Genomic DNA, 18,899 nt, shown 5'->3' with positions numbered 1-18,899 from the left:
GGACGAGACACTCTGGCCGCCCTCTTAAGCACCCAAGCCGCTCCTGTCGCTACAGCGGGAGGCGAACCTTCGGGTGTACCGCTAGTCACAGAGGAAACTAATAATTCACCTCTACTGTCAGTTCATCAGGCAGTGTGTGTTCAGTATTCAGCTAATATGAGTGATGCTGCCACTCAAACTGATCAAAGCACGTCCAATGCAATTCATTCAATGCAACACAAATGTCCCAACCCCATTTATAAAGCAATAAATTCTCATCGCCGGAATGGCATACATGTGAAGTCAAAATCCATTTTAGGGGACTCCCTCTGAAAGCTCATCGCGAGAATGGCAAGAGTGCCAAACAGTAATCAGAGAAAACGGTGGCTACTTTGAAGATACTAGAATATCACACGTTTTTAGTTATTTCACCTTTTTTCTAAGTACACAATACACACGTGTGCATTTGTAGCAAGTTATAACAGAATTCACCGGCGGAAATTATGTTGGCACGTTGTGTGGTTGGGGGGGTACTTTGTGAAGGGAACAGCTGGAAATAACTTACCTTCCGCGGGTCGCATGCCAGACAGACATTGCTATTTCTTGCAGCCTAAATGTCAATAAAACAACGCGGATTAGTTCCGTGGTTTGATACTCCGCATCCTTCCCTAGCTCGCCACACATTCATAGTTTTATTGCCTTCAGTGAGAGTTTATAATGTCAATGGTCAAGAAAATAAAAAGGCACGAATGCCAATGTGTTTTGGCCTGTACTGTATGTAAAGCATACGACAGCTCTGGATGCTAACAATCTACACAATTATATTGGAATGAGTTTGATGACGCAATAACTCACCTTGAAGATCTGCTGACAAAAACCTGAGTTCTCGACAACATACGCTCTCTCGCTCCGTTGTCATCGAGATGCACTTGCCGCAAGTACACCAGAAGTTTAGCCCAACTCTTGCCTCATCAGGTATTTCTTGCTCTGCATTTCGCCTTTGCTGCTCGTCTTGTGAACGACCGACAGTGCTGTCCTGCTCTTCACTTTTCCGCTCTGGTTCAAATTGGAAGGGACGAACTGACGAGATGTTGCTAATGAATGACACGCTGAAGTCGAGAGAAGTCCGGCAGCGGGATTTGTGACGTCACAGCACTGCGACGTCAACAACCATGGCGAACAATCAGTTAAAATAATTTTACAAATTTTATTAAAACGAAAACATTAAGAGGGATTTAATGTCAAATTATTATAACTCATACTAAGATGTATCTTTTAAGAATTACTTGTCTTAAAACTAGAGGATCACTTTAAGCATTTACAGGGTGTTCCAATATGGTGGACCCCATTCTAAATGCCCATGCTAGTTGATGGATCTTAATAAAACTATATACACTTTATGTTGAAGGCCATAAGTTTTATTGGTTAAATATACAAAGAAAAGTACAAATATTTTTTGGTTCTATGGTAGATTTTCATAAATGTGCAACATGAGCCCTGCCTGCAAAATGCCTTATCAAAATGGCTTTTCTTTTGAAGTGAACGGCATTTCTTAACCTGAAAAGATAGAAATGCCAAACGTTACACACAAAAACTTGAAACGTTTCTACAAAAACTGTGTTTCAGGTTAAGAACACCCTGTAAATGCTTAACAAACTGTTCACAAATACTTCACAAATCAACAATAAAACATTTATCAACAGTTTACTAGAGCTGGGAATCTTTGGGCACCTAACGATTCGATTACGATTACGATTCAGAGGCTCCGATTCGATTATAAAACGATTATTGATGCACCCCACTCCTTTTTTTTTTTTTTTTTTTTTTTTTTTTAAATTTGTTTTGTACATTAGTTCCAAAATTGTTCAAAAATCCTCTCAGGCTAAACCAAACTACTATTTCAGTATCAAGTTAACATATAGCAGTAAACAAATATACAAAAATAACAGTAAATAAAAAACTCCAGTCCCCATTCTATATCAGCAGCTTTAAACTACTTTCAATTAATTTAATGTTGTGAATCAACCGTTAAAGTTGTTAAAATTGCTCCTGTTATTCCATAATTTCTCTTTTGTCTACTTTCAACATGTGAAAGTTTTAAAACTATTTTAAAGATAGATTCAAGTCAATATTTTACCGATTTAGGAGTATTTTAGATTAAAAGTTAATTAGGTTCGCTTGGAAGGTTCGCAACAACAGCCTTGCAGGGAAGTGTACTGCTTTAAGATGGCGGCCGTTACTAACGCCCGCATCTAGTTTTTTGTAGATGTGCTGGTAACGATACCGAAGCTATAATGCATCTAGTCCTATATAAATGATATCTACCGTAACATAATGTGGCTTGTAGCAGCTTTTCGGCGGCAGTCAGGTATGTTGTTGGTTTTTTTTTTATCTCGTGGCATGAGTTGAGCATTGGCGTTACCCGAGGGGCTGGGTAATGAGAAGCATGATGTTTAGCTACTCTCGCTCCGTCCCTAATTGCGTACCGAAGACCGCGCGGCGCGCTGAGTGTGTCGTACTTCTACTTTACTTGGCATATTTCAATAATCGGAATTTGGATGTTTGTGAATCGTTCTCGAATCTTCCACGGCCGAATCGCGAATAATCTAAGAATCGGAAATTTTGCACACCTCTACAGTTTACTAGTGATCTATTAACTAGTAAAACGGATAGTTATTATAAAGTGTTACCGTAAAATTTATTTTATTGCACTAAGACCATTAACCATTTACAGGGCAATCATTTAACTCATTGGCTGCCATTGACGGCGCTAGACATCCAATCATGTGGTGCATTTTATTCTTCTGCCATGAATTTTATTGAGCTTGCCACTAGTAGACGTCCAATCCATTTGAACTGGGAGAATCACCCCTCACAGTTAGTATGGCTTGGACATCTACTAGTGACAAACTCATTTAAATTCACAGCAGAATGATGAAAAAAGCTACACAATTGGACGTCTAACATCGTCAAGGGCAGCCAATGAGTTAAAATGTTATTAATGTGTACTTTTATTTATTCATTAAAAAACATAAAAATTAGATTAAAAAAACAAAACTAAACATGTATAATAATAATTGAGACCTGCCGCCCTCAAATGTGGTACTCACGTGGAGTTGTTAAAAAAATAATTCAACTCCTACTCCAATATGGTGTTGTAGTAAGTCTGATATTTTTTCCTTCATTTTTAAAATCTCATTTATATTTATATTTAATGAGAAGTAAAGTGTAATTCTGGATAGAAAATCGGTTTGTTAATTTGATTGATTATGAATAAGATAAGATAAAAAATAAATATGATAAAAACATAAATACAAGTAGGACCCAGTTTACGAATGAGTTCCGTTCCCTTTAAGTAGTATTATACACCATACTAATAAAATAAAGTAAGAATTTAGAAAGATGATAGATTTCTTCCCTCCCTTAACATTGATCACACCATAGTTCTTACGACATAAATTTATTTGTCACCGTCAAACTGTGAACACACATTTAGAAAACACAATCATGACAAAGCGTACTATAATGCTGTAAAGTAAATTAGTAAAAGCATTTGTTTACAAAACTGGCTGCACATTAATACCATGAGAAACAAGGTCATAATCTTGGGCAATTCAACAAGGAAAACGGCAGCTATTAGTAGCATCGGTCCAGCGGTGAAAATGAACGCTGCTCAATAAGCTAGCAGGCTAATAGCGAGCTAACGGGGGGCATCGCCGAGCCTGCGCCGTTTACCCTTTTTCTGCCTTCTTGCAACGTTAACTGGCGTTTAACCCCGCTTCCCAATGTGAAAGCAATGTTCAAAACTAACAAAAAGACAACAACAAAAACTACAAAAATTGGTCAGTGAAGAAAACAACTGTTTCGACATGAAGGTTATGCTGTCCTGAAAAAAAGGGACCCGACTAGGCTTTTGTGAACAATCTTTTTCTTTGAAATATAAAGGCAACATCAAAGGCATGCAAATTCATAATATGCTCAGCTAAAGTTGTAATATTATGATTTAAAATAAATTAGGGCTGTCAAAATTATCGCGTTAACGGGCGGTAATTAATTTTTTAAAATGAATCATGTTAAAATGTTTGACGCAATTAACGCACATGCCCCGCTCAAACAGATTAAAATGACAGCAGTGTAATGTCCGCTTGTTACTTGTTTTTTGTTGTTTGGCGCCCTCTGCTGGCGCTTGGGTCCAAATGATTTTATGGGTTTAGGTAGTGAGCATGTTGTAATTATTGACATCAACAATGGCGAGCTACTAGTTTATTTTTTGATTGAAAATTTTACAAATTTTAATAAAACGAAAACATTAAGAGGGGTTTTAATATAAAATTTCTATAACTTGTACTAATGTTTATCTTTTAAGAACTACAAGTTTTTCTATCCATGGATCGCTCTAAGAGAATGTTAATAATGTTAATGCCATCTTGTTGATATTTTGTTATAAAAAACAAATACAGTACTTATTAGAGATGTCCCGATCGATCAGCATCCCGATCGATCCCGATCAATCGGGTCCGATCACATCATTTTCAAAGTATCGGAATCGGCAAAAAAATATCGGCCATGCCTTTAAAAAAAAAAAAAAAAAAATATATATATATATATATATATATATATATATATATATTTTTTTTTAATTAAATCGTTTTCTAATTATATTTAACGTTACAGACATAATATGTTACACTCATCCAGAGTCTTTAGTTTAGGCTTAAGGTAGGGTTATCAAAGTTATCGCGATAACAGCAGTAATTAATTTTTTTTAGAATGTATCACGTTAAAATATTCAACGCAATTAATGCATGCGTTGCACGACCCACTCACGCATTGTTGCGCTCAATCTGTAATGGCGCCGTTTTACCTACTGTATATAGAGAGATAAAAGGCAGCGTAAAATGAATAGAGTGAATTTTGGCAGCCTTTGGAGCCTTTTTTTAATTAGCTAAAGCCTTACAATCCCTCTCCCTCCGATTAGAAATATCATGGGAAGCAATGTGGGGAAGCAAGGTAGCAATTGATCTTTTTCTTAACACCTTGTGTTATTTCCCAACGCAGAGAAGATATATCAATTGGTAGCACTACGCACAGTCATGGTTCCACTTCCCATCATGCATTGGGGCATGGCTACAGTATCATTTACTGAAAGCCCAACAAATACAATAGATGGCAATATTTAGTCACAATATACAAAGTCCCAAGTCTTTTTATCCGTGGATCCCTCTCACAGAAAGAATGTTAATAATGTAAATGCCATCTTGAGGATTTTTTGTCATAATAAACAAATACAGCACTTATGTACTATATGTTGAATGTATATATTCGTCCGAGTTTTATTCATTTTTTTCTTAATGCATTGCCAAAATGTATATGATCGGGAAAAATTATCGGGAATGATTGGAACTGAATCGGGAGCAAAAAAAAGCAATCGGATCGGGAAATATCGGGATCGGCATATACTCAAACTAAAACGATCGGGATCGGATCGGGAGCAAAAAAACATGATCGGAACAACTCTAGTACTTATGTGCCGTATGTTGAATGTATATATCCGTCTTGTCTTATCTTTTCATTCCAACAATAATTTACAGAAAAATATGGCATATTTTATAGATGATTTGAATTGCGATTAATTATGATTAATTAATTTTTAAGCTGTAATTAACTCGATTAAAAATGTTAATTGTTTGACAGCCCTAAAATAAATATGATGTATGGTTTTGTGTGTTCAAATTGTATAGCATACTGTTATTCCTTCTGGTATGGAGTTTATCCAAGCCAGGTGACGTTGAGGTGATACTTTCATGTGTACGTGTGTGCGCGCATTGATGAAAAATAGCCCCTGTCTAATTCAAGATTCCTGTTTCTTCGTTCCTCTGTGTCTTTAGAATAAAAATGCAGAACTCATGGAAGTAAACACACAAAGTGTACGCTTACATAGACATTCTCTTCCTTCATCCATCCACCCTTGTCCATCATACTCGCTGACATGCACAGTGAGTGAAGTGAACCAGAGGACACAGCTGTGTATCAGCCCAGAGGCTTGTGTTTCAGTGTGTATGTGTGTGTCTCTCTTTGCTAGCCTGGGCCGCTGGGATGCTGCTCGAGGTGCAAGCAGGTCACTGTGTGAATGAGGGCATATTGAGTTTAGCAAGTGGAAAGGAGTGACGTTTGGAGCTGTACACAATCCAACGAATTTTCTGGATGTCATTTTATTGCATGACTGCTGTTCTCACACGCAGGGTCTCGTCTGCTCGGTGACAGAAACATTGAGAGGATGAAATTCACATAGGTGGCTCGTGAAGTTGTCACATGGTCGAGTTCACACGAGTGTTGAGATGAGCAGTCTAATATTAGCTCGGTTTTCCATTTTGTTCTGAAATTAGAAACGTCATTTGGAGTAAAGTCCTTTTTTAGGTTTTATAATTTGCAGAGAGGAGTTTTCGGAATTTCAACTTAACTCATTTGTTTCCATTGACGGTGCTAAACGTACAATCCATTTTGACTGTGGGGGGGAGTTGAGCATGTGCCCCTCTGAGTCAAAACGGACTGGACGTCTAGCACTGTCAGTGGCATTGAAACATGAGCAATCACAGCCAGTCTTCCCAGTATAAATGAATAGGATATAATAATAAGCAGTTAGTAGTTAGCAAGATTCAGCAACCAGCATGATTAAACTAATTGTCAGTCAGTCAATATTTACTTACAGTGGGGCAAATAAGTATGTAGTCAACCACCAATTGTGCAAGTTCTCCTACTTGAAAAGATTAGAGAGGCCTGTAATTGTCAACATGGGTAAACCTCAACCATGAGTCACAGAATGTGGAAAAAAACTGAAAAATCACATTAATTTGAAAATTCTTTAAAAATCAAACAGTGGAAAATAAGTATTTGGTCACCTACAAACAAGCAAGATTTCTGGCTGTCAAAGAGGTCTAACTTCTAACGAGGCTCCACTCGTTACCTGTATTAATGGCACCTGTTTTAACTCATTATCGGTATAAAAGACACCTGTCCACAAACTCTGTCAGTCATACTCCAAACTCCACTATGGCCAAGAGCAAAAAGCTGTCGAAGGACACCAGAGACAAAATTGTAGACCTGCACCAGGCTGGGAAGACTGAATCTGCAATAGGTAAAACGCTTGGTGTAAAGAAATCAACTGTGGGGGCAATTATTAGAAAATGGAAGACATACAAGACCACTGACAATCTCCCTCGATCTAGGGCTCCATGCAAGATCTCACCCCATAGCGTCAAAATGATAACAAGAATGGTGAGCAAAAACCTCAGAACCACACGGGGGGACCTAGTGAATGACCTACAGAGAGCTGGGATCACACTAACAAAGGCTACTATCAGTAACACAATGCGCCGCCATGGACTCAAATCCTGCACTGCCAGGCTGAAGAAAGTACACGTCCAGGCCCGTCTGCGGTTCGCTAAGAGCATTTGGATGATCCAGAAGAGGACTTGGAGAATAGGTTATGGTCAGACGAAACTTGTGGCGGGGCTCTTGCTCACAATGAATGGCAACCGAAGCAGTGTGAGTTTTTCAATGTTTCTTTTAACAACGTTCCCAACAGTGTTCTGTGACAAAGTGCAAAAGTGATTATGTACAAAACTTTAAACAAACATTCACCATATTTACAAAAACATTCATTGCATGACAAATAAAATAAAAAGGTCTGTTACCTGATCTGCACTACTGCGTGACTCTAAATGACTGAGGTAGGAAAGGTAGGTCTGTCCTTATATGTCTCCTGGCCCCTCCCCTCAAACCAATTAACTCAAAAAGTTCAGTTATCTGCTTAATAACTCCTGTTTGTTTAATATTAGCTTAATAGTAAATTAAAGAAAAATACAATAAACAAAATACTGGTACTACTATACCGAAATAACATTTGGAAAGAAAAATAAATTTACGTAGGCCAGAAAACGTCACACGCTGATTCCCTGCCCGCGACGTCATAAATGCAGGAAGTAACGGAGCGCTCGGTTTTAACAGTCCAGCGTGTGAATGGAGGATGAATACTTGTGGAAATGTTTGTGAAGAGTGAGTACAGCATCATGATGTTGTAACGGCAGTCTAGTGTGCACTCCAGACCCCCGCGATGCCTAACAAGTTAACAGGTACAGTGTGAGTGTACACGCACACGTGTGTGTGTCAAATGAATAATATTGAAAACGCCGAATTTGCTGTGTCTCATGCGTTATATTGCGGACACCGAGTTTTCCGTGTTTTATGTATTATACCGAGGACGCAGTGTTTCCCCCATGATCTGACGGGGCTACTCCGTCACAAAAACAAAATAGAGCTTTTTGGAAGAAACACAGGTTCTCGTGTTTGGAGGAGAAAAAATACTGAATTGCATCCGAAGAACACCATACCCACTGTGAAGCATGGGGGTGGAAACATCATGCTTTGGGGCTGTTTTTCTGCAAAGCGACCAGGACGACTGATCTGTGTAAAGGAAAGAATGAACGGGGCCGTGTATCGAGAGATTTTGAGTGAAAATCTCCTTCCATTAGCAAGAGCATTGAAGATGAGACGTGGTTGGGTCTTTCAGCACGACAATGATCCCAAACACTCAGCCAGAGCAACAAAGGAGTGGCTTCGTAAGAAGCATTTCAAGGTCCTGGAGTGGCCTAGCCCGTCTCCAGATCTTAACCCCATAGGAAATCTGTGGAGGGAGTTGAAAATCCGTGTTGCCCAACGACAGCCCCAAAACATCACTGCTCTCGAGGAGATCTGCATGGAGGAATAGGCCAAATACCAGCAACAGTGTGTGAGAAGCTTGTGAAGAGTTACAGAAAACGTTTGGCCTCCATTATTGCCAACAAAGGGGACATAACAAAGTATTGAGATGAACTTTTGGTATTGACCAAATACTTATTTTCCACCATGATTGGCACATAAATTCTTTAAAAATCAAACAATGTGATTTTCTGTTTTTTTTCCACATTCTGTCTCCATGGTTGAGGTTTACCAATGTTGACAATTACAGGCCTCTCTAATATTTTCAAGTGGGAGAACTTGCACAATTAGTGGTTGACTAAATACTTATTTGCCCCACTGTAACACTTTCACTATTCTGCAACACTCCATTGTTTTGTTGGTGGATGAAAAACATTTCAACATCGCTAACATAGAGCAACCCTGCAATCGCCCCCTAATGAGCTGCATTTCAATTTGTTTAAAAATAAGATGTTCACGGTCATAAAAGATTGCATGAGGCAGACTGACACATCTATGGGACTGTCAGCATAGGAAAAGACAGGAAAAGATGACTGAAGGGGAAAACTACTGCCAGTGGCTGTCCAACTGTGACAGGAATCAAGAAGGATAGACAGAAAAAAAAATGTTTCCTATGAACAACTGGAGTTACACGTTGTACTCTCAAGGTGTATCACGTGTCGTTTGTCTGTGAAAAGGTTGGATCCGTAGTCATCAAAAGACATTTTTTGTATCTTTACTGCAGTGGTTGACATTTATGCAAATACTTCTGCAGTCTGCAGACTCATGAATAAAGTGTCATCAATGCTGTCATTGATAATCTTGTTTTTTCCCCCCTCCTAGTTCTGATATCTGCTGGCTGCTGCACCAACTCCTGCAAGAGTGTAAAGATTTGGGATAGGTGAGCTTCTTACGACAAGAAATCTGAATAGGCCTCATTTCATGTTTTTCAAGAAACATTAAACATAGCATAAGGATTTACATCCAGTCCTCCCAGTTTATATGAGTTAGACAATGTCTATTGTTGTCAATGGCAGGCAATGAGTTAATGTAAATTTCCTCTTAAAACACACTTTAAGAAAAACTTTTAATGTGTTTTTAGCAAGGGCGTAGGTTTGTTCGGACTTACATTTACTCCTTTTCAGTTGCTGAATGTGCCGGTCCATTTTTCCCCTTCAAAAGCACATTTGACTTGCATTTATTTGTCAACATTCATTTGACAACATCCCGCTTCCTCCGCCCCCTTTGCCATTGTAAGTAATGCAAAAAGTAGGGCTGTCAAAATTATCGCGTTAACGAGCGGTAATTAATTTTTAAAATTAATCGCGTTAAAATATTTGACGCAATTAACGCACATGCCCCGCTCAGATTAAAATGACAGCAGTGTAATGTACGCTTGTTATTTGTTGTTTGTTATTTGGCGCTCTCTGCTGGCGCTTGGGTCCAAATGATTTTATGGGTTTGGGGAGTGAGCATGGTGTAATGACATAAACAATGGCGAGCTACTAGTTTATTTTTTGATTGAAAATTTTACAAATTTTAATGAAACGAAAACATTAAGAGGGGTTTTAATATAAAATTTCTATAACTTGTTCTAACATTTATCTTTTAAGAACTACAAGTTTTTCTATCCATGGATCGCTTTAAGAGAATGTTAATAATGTTAATGCCATCTTGTTGATTTATGTTATAATAAACAAATACAGTACTTATGTACCGTATGTTGGATGTATATACAGTGCTGCTCGAAAGTTTGTGAACCCCACAGCGATGGTCAGATTTTTTGTAAAAAAAACTAAAATAACCTTATTAAATGTTAAGTTATACCCAAATCCACAATACTGACATTCCAAATAATGGACTGAAACAAAAGAAATAGTTATATTGTCATTCTTTATTTAACAAAAGTGGTTGATTTAAGAAAAACTCAGATATCATGTGTGCAAAAGTATGTGAACCCCTTCAGTTAATAGGATATTGCGCCTCCTTTTGCAGAGATTACCTCAACCAAACGGTTTCTGTAGTGACTAATCAGCCTCTCACATCTACTTTGGGGGATTTTTGCCCATTCTTCCTTGCAGAACGCAGTCAGTTGAGAGAGGTTTGATGGGCGTCTGGCATGAACTGCTCGCTTCAGGTCCCGCCACAGCATTTCAATGGGATTTAGGTCAGGACTTTGACTGGGCCAGTCCAGAACACGAATCTTCTTCTTTTTCAGCCATTCCTTGGTTGTATTGCTGGAATGCTTTGGATCATTATCATGTTGCATGATCCACCTTCTGCCAAGCTTTAACTTCAAAACAGATGGCGTCAGGTTATGTTCTAGGATTTGACAATATTCCTCAGAATTCATGATTCCCTGGACTATGTGGAGTTGTCCAGGTCCTGAGGATGAAAAGCAAGCCCAGATCTTGACATTCCCACCTCCATGCTTCACTGTTGGGAGAAGGTTCTTTTGGTGGTATGCAGTGTTGACTTTTCGCCAGACATGGCGGTTTTGGTTGTGACCAAACAGTTCAATTTTGCACCTACATCAGTTGATGAAAACTCTTTTTAATTTAGTCTCGACAACACAACTGTTAAAAAAACAAAAAAAAACTACTGAATTGATTGATTAGGAAATCAGGTTGAAATAATAGAAAATTCCAAAATGTTGAGGGGGTTCACAAACTTTTGAGCAGCACTGTATCCGTCTTCTTTCTTATCTTTTCATTCCAACAATAATTTAAAGAAAAATATGGCATATTTTATAGATGGTTTGAATCGCGATTAATTACGATTAATTAATTTTTAAGCTGTAATTAAATCGATTAAAAATTTTAATCATTTGACAGCCCTAGTAAAAAGACATCAATGTTGTGGAGGTGGGGAGCACACCACTAATTTTGCTACTGAAAGTCCAACCTGCATCAGAGCTAGCATAATATTAAACTGTGACTTTGCTAACCTGCAAAACTCGAGTAGGAAGCTGCTTAGAGAGCAGTGCCCTCCTGTATGTGTTTTCTACTGTTAACGTTAATTAAACTGTGAGAAATGCAGTGAACCGAGGTTTACCCCCTCCTCCCTAATTTTCATTTTATTTACTGTATGTGTTCTTCAAGCAGGGGTCGGGAACCTTTTTGACCGAGAGAGCGAAAATACCTAACATATTTTAAAATATGATTCCACGACAGCCATACAATGTGTGTGGGTGTGGATGTCTAAATACCGTATGAATACAATGTATCACAAAACTGAGTACACCTCTTGCATTTCTGCAGATATTTAAGTATAACTTTTCATGGGACAACACTGACAAAATGACACTTTGACACAATGAAAAGTAGTCTGTGTGTAGCTTATATAATAGTTAATTTATTTTCCCCTCAAAATAACTCAAAATTTAGCCATTAATATCTAAACCCCTGGCAGCAAAAGTGAGTACACCCCATAGAAACTACGGACATCCCTAAATGTCCAAATTGAGTATTGCTTGTCATTTTCCCTCCAAAATGTCATGTGACTCGTTACAGGAGTGCTGTCAGCATTGCTGCAGAGATTGAAGAGGTGGGGGGTCAGCCTGTTAGGGCTCAGACCAAACACCGCATTCTACATCAAATTGGTGTGCATGGCTGTCACCCCAGGAGCCTCTTCTAAAGACGGTACAGAAAGCCCGCAAACAGTTTGCTGAAGACATGTCAACAAAGCACATGGATTACTGGAATAATGTACTATGGTCTGATGAGACGGGTGGGCTTTCTTGTGTACCGTCTTCAGAAGAGGCTTCCTCCTGGGGTGACAGCCATGCACACCAATTTGATGTAGAGTGCGGCATATGGTCTGAGTACTAACAGGCTGACCCCCCACCTCTTTAATCTCTGCAGCAATGCTGACGGCACTCCTGTAACGAGTCACAGGACATTTTGGAGGGAAAATGACAAGCAATACTCAATTTGGACATTTAGGGATGTACGTAGTTTCTATGGGGTGTACTCCCTTTTGTTGCCAGGGGATTAGATATCAATGGCTATATTTTTAAAATAAATTAACTCTGTTATATAAGCTGCACACAGACTACTTTTCATTGTATCAAAGTGTCATTTTGTCAGTGTTGTTCAATGAAAAGATATACATAAATATCTGCAGATATGCACTCACTTTTGTGATACACTGTATATATATATATATATATATATATTTGCCTTTTTTTCCATGAGCGCATTTGAACACATCATGCAGGAGCAAGAGTAAATGCACGCTTGGCTTTCATGAGCAGTCGCCGAGTTGTGATTGAAATAAATCTTTAGAAAACAACAACGAAAGCCTGACATCATTACTTGGTATGTTACAATCGTTGCGCACTCACCACTTCGAAAATAACTAATAGAATCATGGTGTGGGACTGCATATACAGCGCCCTCCATAATTATTGGCACCCCTGAAAAAGATGTGTTTTTTAGCTTCTAATAACATTTTTTTTAAATTCAAATAATATGGGACCTTAATGGGAAAAAGAGAAAAATCCAACCTTCAATGCAAGTGCATTCATTCAGTGGGGAAAAATCCCACATAAAGAAAAAAATATTTGACATCAAATAATGTGTGGCACAATTATTAGCACCCCTGGTGTTAATACTTTCTACAACCCCTTTTTGCCAACAAAACAAGGTCTGGGGACTGAGATGGCCATGGGAGGAGCTTGATTTTGTGTCTGGTGAACCATTTCTGTGTAGATTTGGCCATATATTTAGGGTCATTGTCTTGCTGAAAGACCCAGTGACGACCCATCTTCAGCTTTCGGGCAGAGGGCAACAGATTTTGATTTAAAATGTCCTGGTATTTCAAAGCATTCATGATGCCATGCACCCTAACAAGGTTCCCAGGGCCTTTGGAAGTGAAACAGCCCCACAGCATCACTGACTCACCCCCATACTTCACAGTGGGTATGAGGTGCTTTTCAGCATGCGCATCTTTCGTGGCATGCCAGACCCACTTAGAGTGTTTGTTGCCAAAAAGCTCAATCTTGGTCTCATGCAAAAATACACACGGTCCCAGGCTTCAACTGGGACCGTGTGCTTTGGTCAGATGAGAAAGCTGAAGATGGGTCGTCACTGGGTCTTTCAGCAAGACAATGGCCCTAAACATATGGCCAAATCTACACAGAAATGGTTCACCAGACACAAAATCAAGCTCCTCCCATGGCCATCTTAGTCCCCAGACCTTGTTTTGTTGGCAAAAGGGGGTTGTACAAAGTATTAACACCAGGGGTGCTAATAATTGTGACACACATTATTTGATGTCAAATAATTTTTTCTTTATGTGGGATTTTTCCCCACTGAATGAATGCACTTGTATTGAAGGTTGGATTTTTCTCTTTTTTTCCGTTAAGGTCCCATATTATTTGAATAAAAGAATAATTATTAGAAGCTAAAAAACACATCTTTTTCAGGGGTGCCGATAATTATGGCGGGAACTGTATTTCCCGGAAGTGGAAACAGCAACCAGGGAACTTGAAAATAAGTGGCCGAGAAAGGTGGAGCATCTTGGAGCAGTTGTTTCGCGAGTCTCGCTCGCAGACAAAAAAGTAATGGAACGCCAACCCCTCTGCTGGCTGGGCAAGACGAGCACTGTACTAACGCCCATCTCCGGGCAATCCGCGGCGGGAGGACCACCAACGGGCACTGAATTGAAGCATATTATTGCGACGTATGTTGGAAGGTCCAAGAAAAATGTGTGAATGGACCATCAGCTCATCACAGCTCGTTCATGTCAAACGAGCCGGCCGGTTCCACATTTAAAATTTCGGTTGGTGGAGAGCCAGATGCACTCATCAAAAACGCCAAATATGGCTCGCGTGACATAGGTTCCCGACCTCTGTCGTAAAGCAACCCAGAGGAGCTTTCTTTTTTGTTGAGTTTGGCTGTGCTTGTAATAAAAAAACTGTTGTGTTTACCTATACCAATTTTTTCCCCCAGTTATATTTAATTTCTTGATTTAGACACAATGTTGAATGATCTTAAGGTAAATGTTTATTTTTTTGCATTCAGGGATCGTTAAGAGATGATTTGCAAATTTTTATTGATTGTGTATGTTAATATAATTTCAGTTATGTTCAAATATTGCAATTTAAACTGACTAATAAAATCAAGACACTTATTCTGGAAGTTTTCAAAATGTTTCTTTAGTAGTTTTTTAAAACAAAGGTTTGAATCGAACGGCGAACCAATACATATGAAAGTTAGTATAAATCAATACAGATTTTGCATTGATCATTTAGCCTATCAATTAATTGGGTTCATATTCGTGAAAAATGTAGCCCTGACCCCCTTTCGCCTAATCTGTCTGGTTGTATTAATTTCCCGTCCCCAGCAAAAAGTGTACATACAGATTATGCTGTTATATCGTCCCTACCAATGTTGAGACCAAACCTACGCCCTTGGTTTTTCACACACCAAACAAAGGTTGTGGTCAGCTCTCTTGTCGATGGATTAATACTTTGTAGTTTATATGTCACTATAAAATATCCAGGTTTGTAACCATAAAGTTTAATATGACTAAATACCCTTACCCCGGTGTCTTTGCGTGTATGTGTCATGACGATAGGTCACCCTGGTTTTAATGCACTGACCGCTAGTGAGTGATGGTGCGGGTTAATATTTAATGACAAAGTAGCTCCTAATGGCGGAATAAATCAGCCACCATCTTTACCTCGGGAGTAAGGATCCTTGCATTCTGCTGACCACACACGAAAGCTTGCAGCCCCTACATTCCTTGCATAAATATGCAGTAATTGCACTGTTTCCCCTTGTGTCTTCCAGCTTTGATGGCTCCTGACCACACATGCCTCTTGATCAGATGCTGCTTGACAACAGACACTCCAGAGAGAGTGTGTTACTAGCACATGTATGGATGGAAGGACACGTGGATCAATGCACAACTGAACGGTTAAATGAGGTTCTTAATCAATCACTGGAGGTTGAAAGAACTGTTGCCCTATCAGCTGCTGCTGTGCATTTCTGTAGACCACCACAAAAGACTGAAATCACTATTTTCTTTTAATGTATTGTGAAACACCCACTTCTAATTCTCATTCTGAAAGAATCCTACATTGTTGTGAAAAAAATGTATGTAAGTTACTAGAGGTGTGCATCGACACTGCCCTCACGATTCGATTCGATTACGATTCGGAGGGCCACAATTCGATTTGATTCGATTCAGAGGGTCACGGTTCGATTCGGCAATGCATTGCGATGCATAAAAGCCTGGGATGCATTAAAATTCTAAAGCAAAGCATATTTTTCGTGGATCATGAGCCAACACAAGCGGACAGACATTAAACAACTTTTTATTGGCTCTTGTGTCACTCCTGGTTGAAGTCAAATGAAAATAGTATACTTTCATATATATTTAAAAAAAAAAAATCAGATCACAGCATTTAATTAGTGCTTTGAATGAGACCAGGGCTTTCTCTTTTTTTTTTTTTTTTTTACACACAGTAGCAGCCTTTCACACAGTGCAACATCTGAACTCCTGTGCAAAATCAGTAATAACAGTCACTGTATTTTAGTCACAACGACCCATCAATAAAAATATTCAAGTAAATATTAAAGAAAACGACAAAGAAAATATTGTAGTGCAGCAGCATCTTTATTGCAATATCAATCCAGGGATCAGTTCAGTTGCAAACAAAACATCAACTAAATTGCAATGTAGAACAAAAGTCAAATGTAGGCCTAGCCTATCTTATATCTAATATTTCTCGCTCCCTCTTTCTCCGTTTCAGCCATTGTTATGTTATGTCCTATCTCTCTGCTCTCTCGATTACAACTGCGCTTGTCTGTGACGTTAAACCGGTGAGGAAGTGGATTTGGATTCCTCGTCCCCCCTGCATAGAGGTTAGATCTTGTGCCCGAACCCGACCCGACCCAAAATCTTAAGCATTCACGTTTCGGTGGGTCGGGTCGGGCCGCCGCGCCGGACTAATAAATTATTAAAAAAAAAAAAAAATGCGCAGAGGGCTGTGGCGCAGCCCTCTTTTTCTTCTTCTCCTCCCGTTATTTCGTTGTGTGAATGCTTTTATAATTCTCATAAAAATATGTAGACTATTTAAATATTGAGTAAACTTGCGTTTTTTGTCTGCCACCTGAGAATTTGTTAGGAAAGACACTTTTATTTATGCACACAAAGGCAAACGTGATCCTTTCGAATCTTCTCCTCTGTGTGTCTGCAAAACCGTGTTTTTTTAATATTAAACTTTCCCAGCGTTATTTCATTGTGTAAATGCTTTTATAACTCTTATAAAAATATGTAGACTATTTAAACAGTAAGAAAACTTGAAGAAATGAAAATAAATTGCTGCTGCGTTTTTTTTTCCCGCGTCACTCGGCTCGGGCATGCAAATCTATAGTTAATTGATCTGGCCGGTCGGGCTTCAATACCAGCGGGCCGTGTCGGATTGGGCTGGAATTTTTTAGGCCCGATCTAACCTCTACGGGCTTGCTTTGAATGTAAAGTAGCTCTCTCTACAGGTAAACATGAGAATAACAATACAAATGGGGAAACCAAATCCATTGCATCACCGGAATTGCGCAGGGAAGATTTTTGAACGTACTTATGTATTTTAAAATACGCTGAATCGATTCAGCGTGTTGCCCGCATCGAATCGAATCGTCCCTGCCCCGCATCGGGATGCATCGCCGCATCGATTATTGTTGACACCCTTATAGGTTACTTTGACTTCCAAAAGGGGAACACTGCAACATGCAGTAGAACAGCTAACATGACAAAACAAAGTGCATTCGGTGTCAATACTGCTGATTGTAATGAACACAATGAGTTAAAAATCTTTATAATGCCAATTATTAGGGTAGTGGTTCACATTTCTGGGGCAAATTCAAATTCCAGACATGATCCAATTCACTATCATCCTGGAATTGACAGGTTATTGGTCAAAGTAGGTTGTAAACTGACCAGAAAAATTTAGTTTCTGAATGGAAATCAGTATTAAATGAATCCAGGCAGCAGCAACTTTGACCATACATTTTGCCCTCTTTGTAGTTCTGATCAATAGCAACATTACATACTGTATATATTTGGGATGTACTGATATCTGAATTACATGGTTTGATATTGTCATAGTATCGATCTTATGGCACAGTAATTATTGCGATACCTCAATAGGTTTTAGTAGTTTCGGTAAATTAAACACCTCATATCAAAATGCACTTCAATTCTCAATGGTAAGTCCAATGTTATTGTTCGTATGCCACCAAAATATTTTAGCTGCATCATTCCACTGTTGTAGCCTTGCTAATCACATGGCTTACTATGCTATAACGAACACCTGGATAAATTTTATGCGGACAAAAATCCAAAATAGTTGTACAAAGAAAAAAGATAGTTAAAATGCTGGGAGTTTTCCATTAAGTGTCCATTTTAAAATGAACACTTAATAGAGCTGTTCAGATTTAATTCAGTGGAATAACACCAACTCTTTTGAGGGACTAACTTTCAGTGTGTTGAATTTAACAAAAGTGTTGAATTGACACAATCGTTTAACAGTAACACTGCAAATCTCACACTTTTGAATTTGCTGTGCACCTATCACCTGACATAAGCGGTACAGAAAATGGACGATTACTGATGTACAAAATAACTGCAAATTTCAATCCATCGAATGTGAGAAATTATAAGTATAAATACAGAAGTATAAATCCAGTATTTCAAATGCTTTATGTTATGAATAAAGTGCCAAAACTACTGTTGTAAATTTGATGTATAAATGTAACACTTTGCTGGGGTTGATACCTTGACAATAGTGAGAACATGGCTTCAGATATACAGTTGTTTGCCATTAAGTATTCTTTTTAGTTTGGGGATAAGTGTCTATATTCAAATGAAATATGATATGCTATAATATAAAAATATATATTTTCAATTCAAATTTGAGCTTAAAGTGAACCATGGATAGAAAGACTTGTAGTTCTTAAAATATAAACGTTATTATGAGTTAAAATAATTTGATTTTGAAACCCCTGTTGATGTCTTCGTTTTTATAAAATTTGTAAAATTAAAAAAAAAAAAATAATAACCAGTAGGTCACCATTGTTGTTGACGTTGTGCACTGGGTTACGCTGCCGGGCTTCCAGAGTATGACTCTCCCAACATGCACATGTCATATGTTCAGCCCTAACAATTTGAACACG

At 38.6% G+C, this 18,899-nt stretch overlaps 1 protein-coding gene across 1 annotated transcript in view; it reads left to right on the top strand.

Annotated features, from left to right (window-relative positions):
* ccdc85a (coiled-coil domain containing 85A) overlaps positions 1–16,370 on the top strand; it is a 42,806-nt gene extending 26,436 nt beyond the window's left edge. The window contains exons 4-5 of the mRNA XM_057849092.1: positions 9,559–9,616; positions 15,513–16,370. Of these exons, the coding sequence (XP_057705075.1) occupies positions 9,559–9,616; positions 15,513–15,528 (74 nt within the window). The 3' untranslated portion in view covers positions 15,529–16,370. The remainder of the gene's footprint in view (positions 1–9,558; positions 9,617–15,512) is intronic.
* The last annotated feature ends 2,529 nt before the right edge of the window (positions 16,371–18,899 follow it).

Source organism: Corythoichthys intestinalis, chromosome 10, assembly GCF_030265065.1.
Source record: "Corythoichthys intestinalis isolate RoL2023-P3 chromosome 10, ASM3026506v1, whole genome shotgun sequence".
Taxonomy (NCBI): domain Eukaryota; kingdom Metazoa; phylum Chordata; class Actinopteri; order Syngnathiformes; family Syngnathidae; genus Corythoichthys; species Corythoichthys intestinalis.
This window is presented reverse-complemented; position numbering and strand designations above follow the sequence as displayed.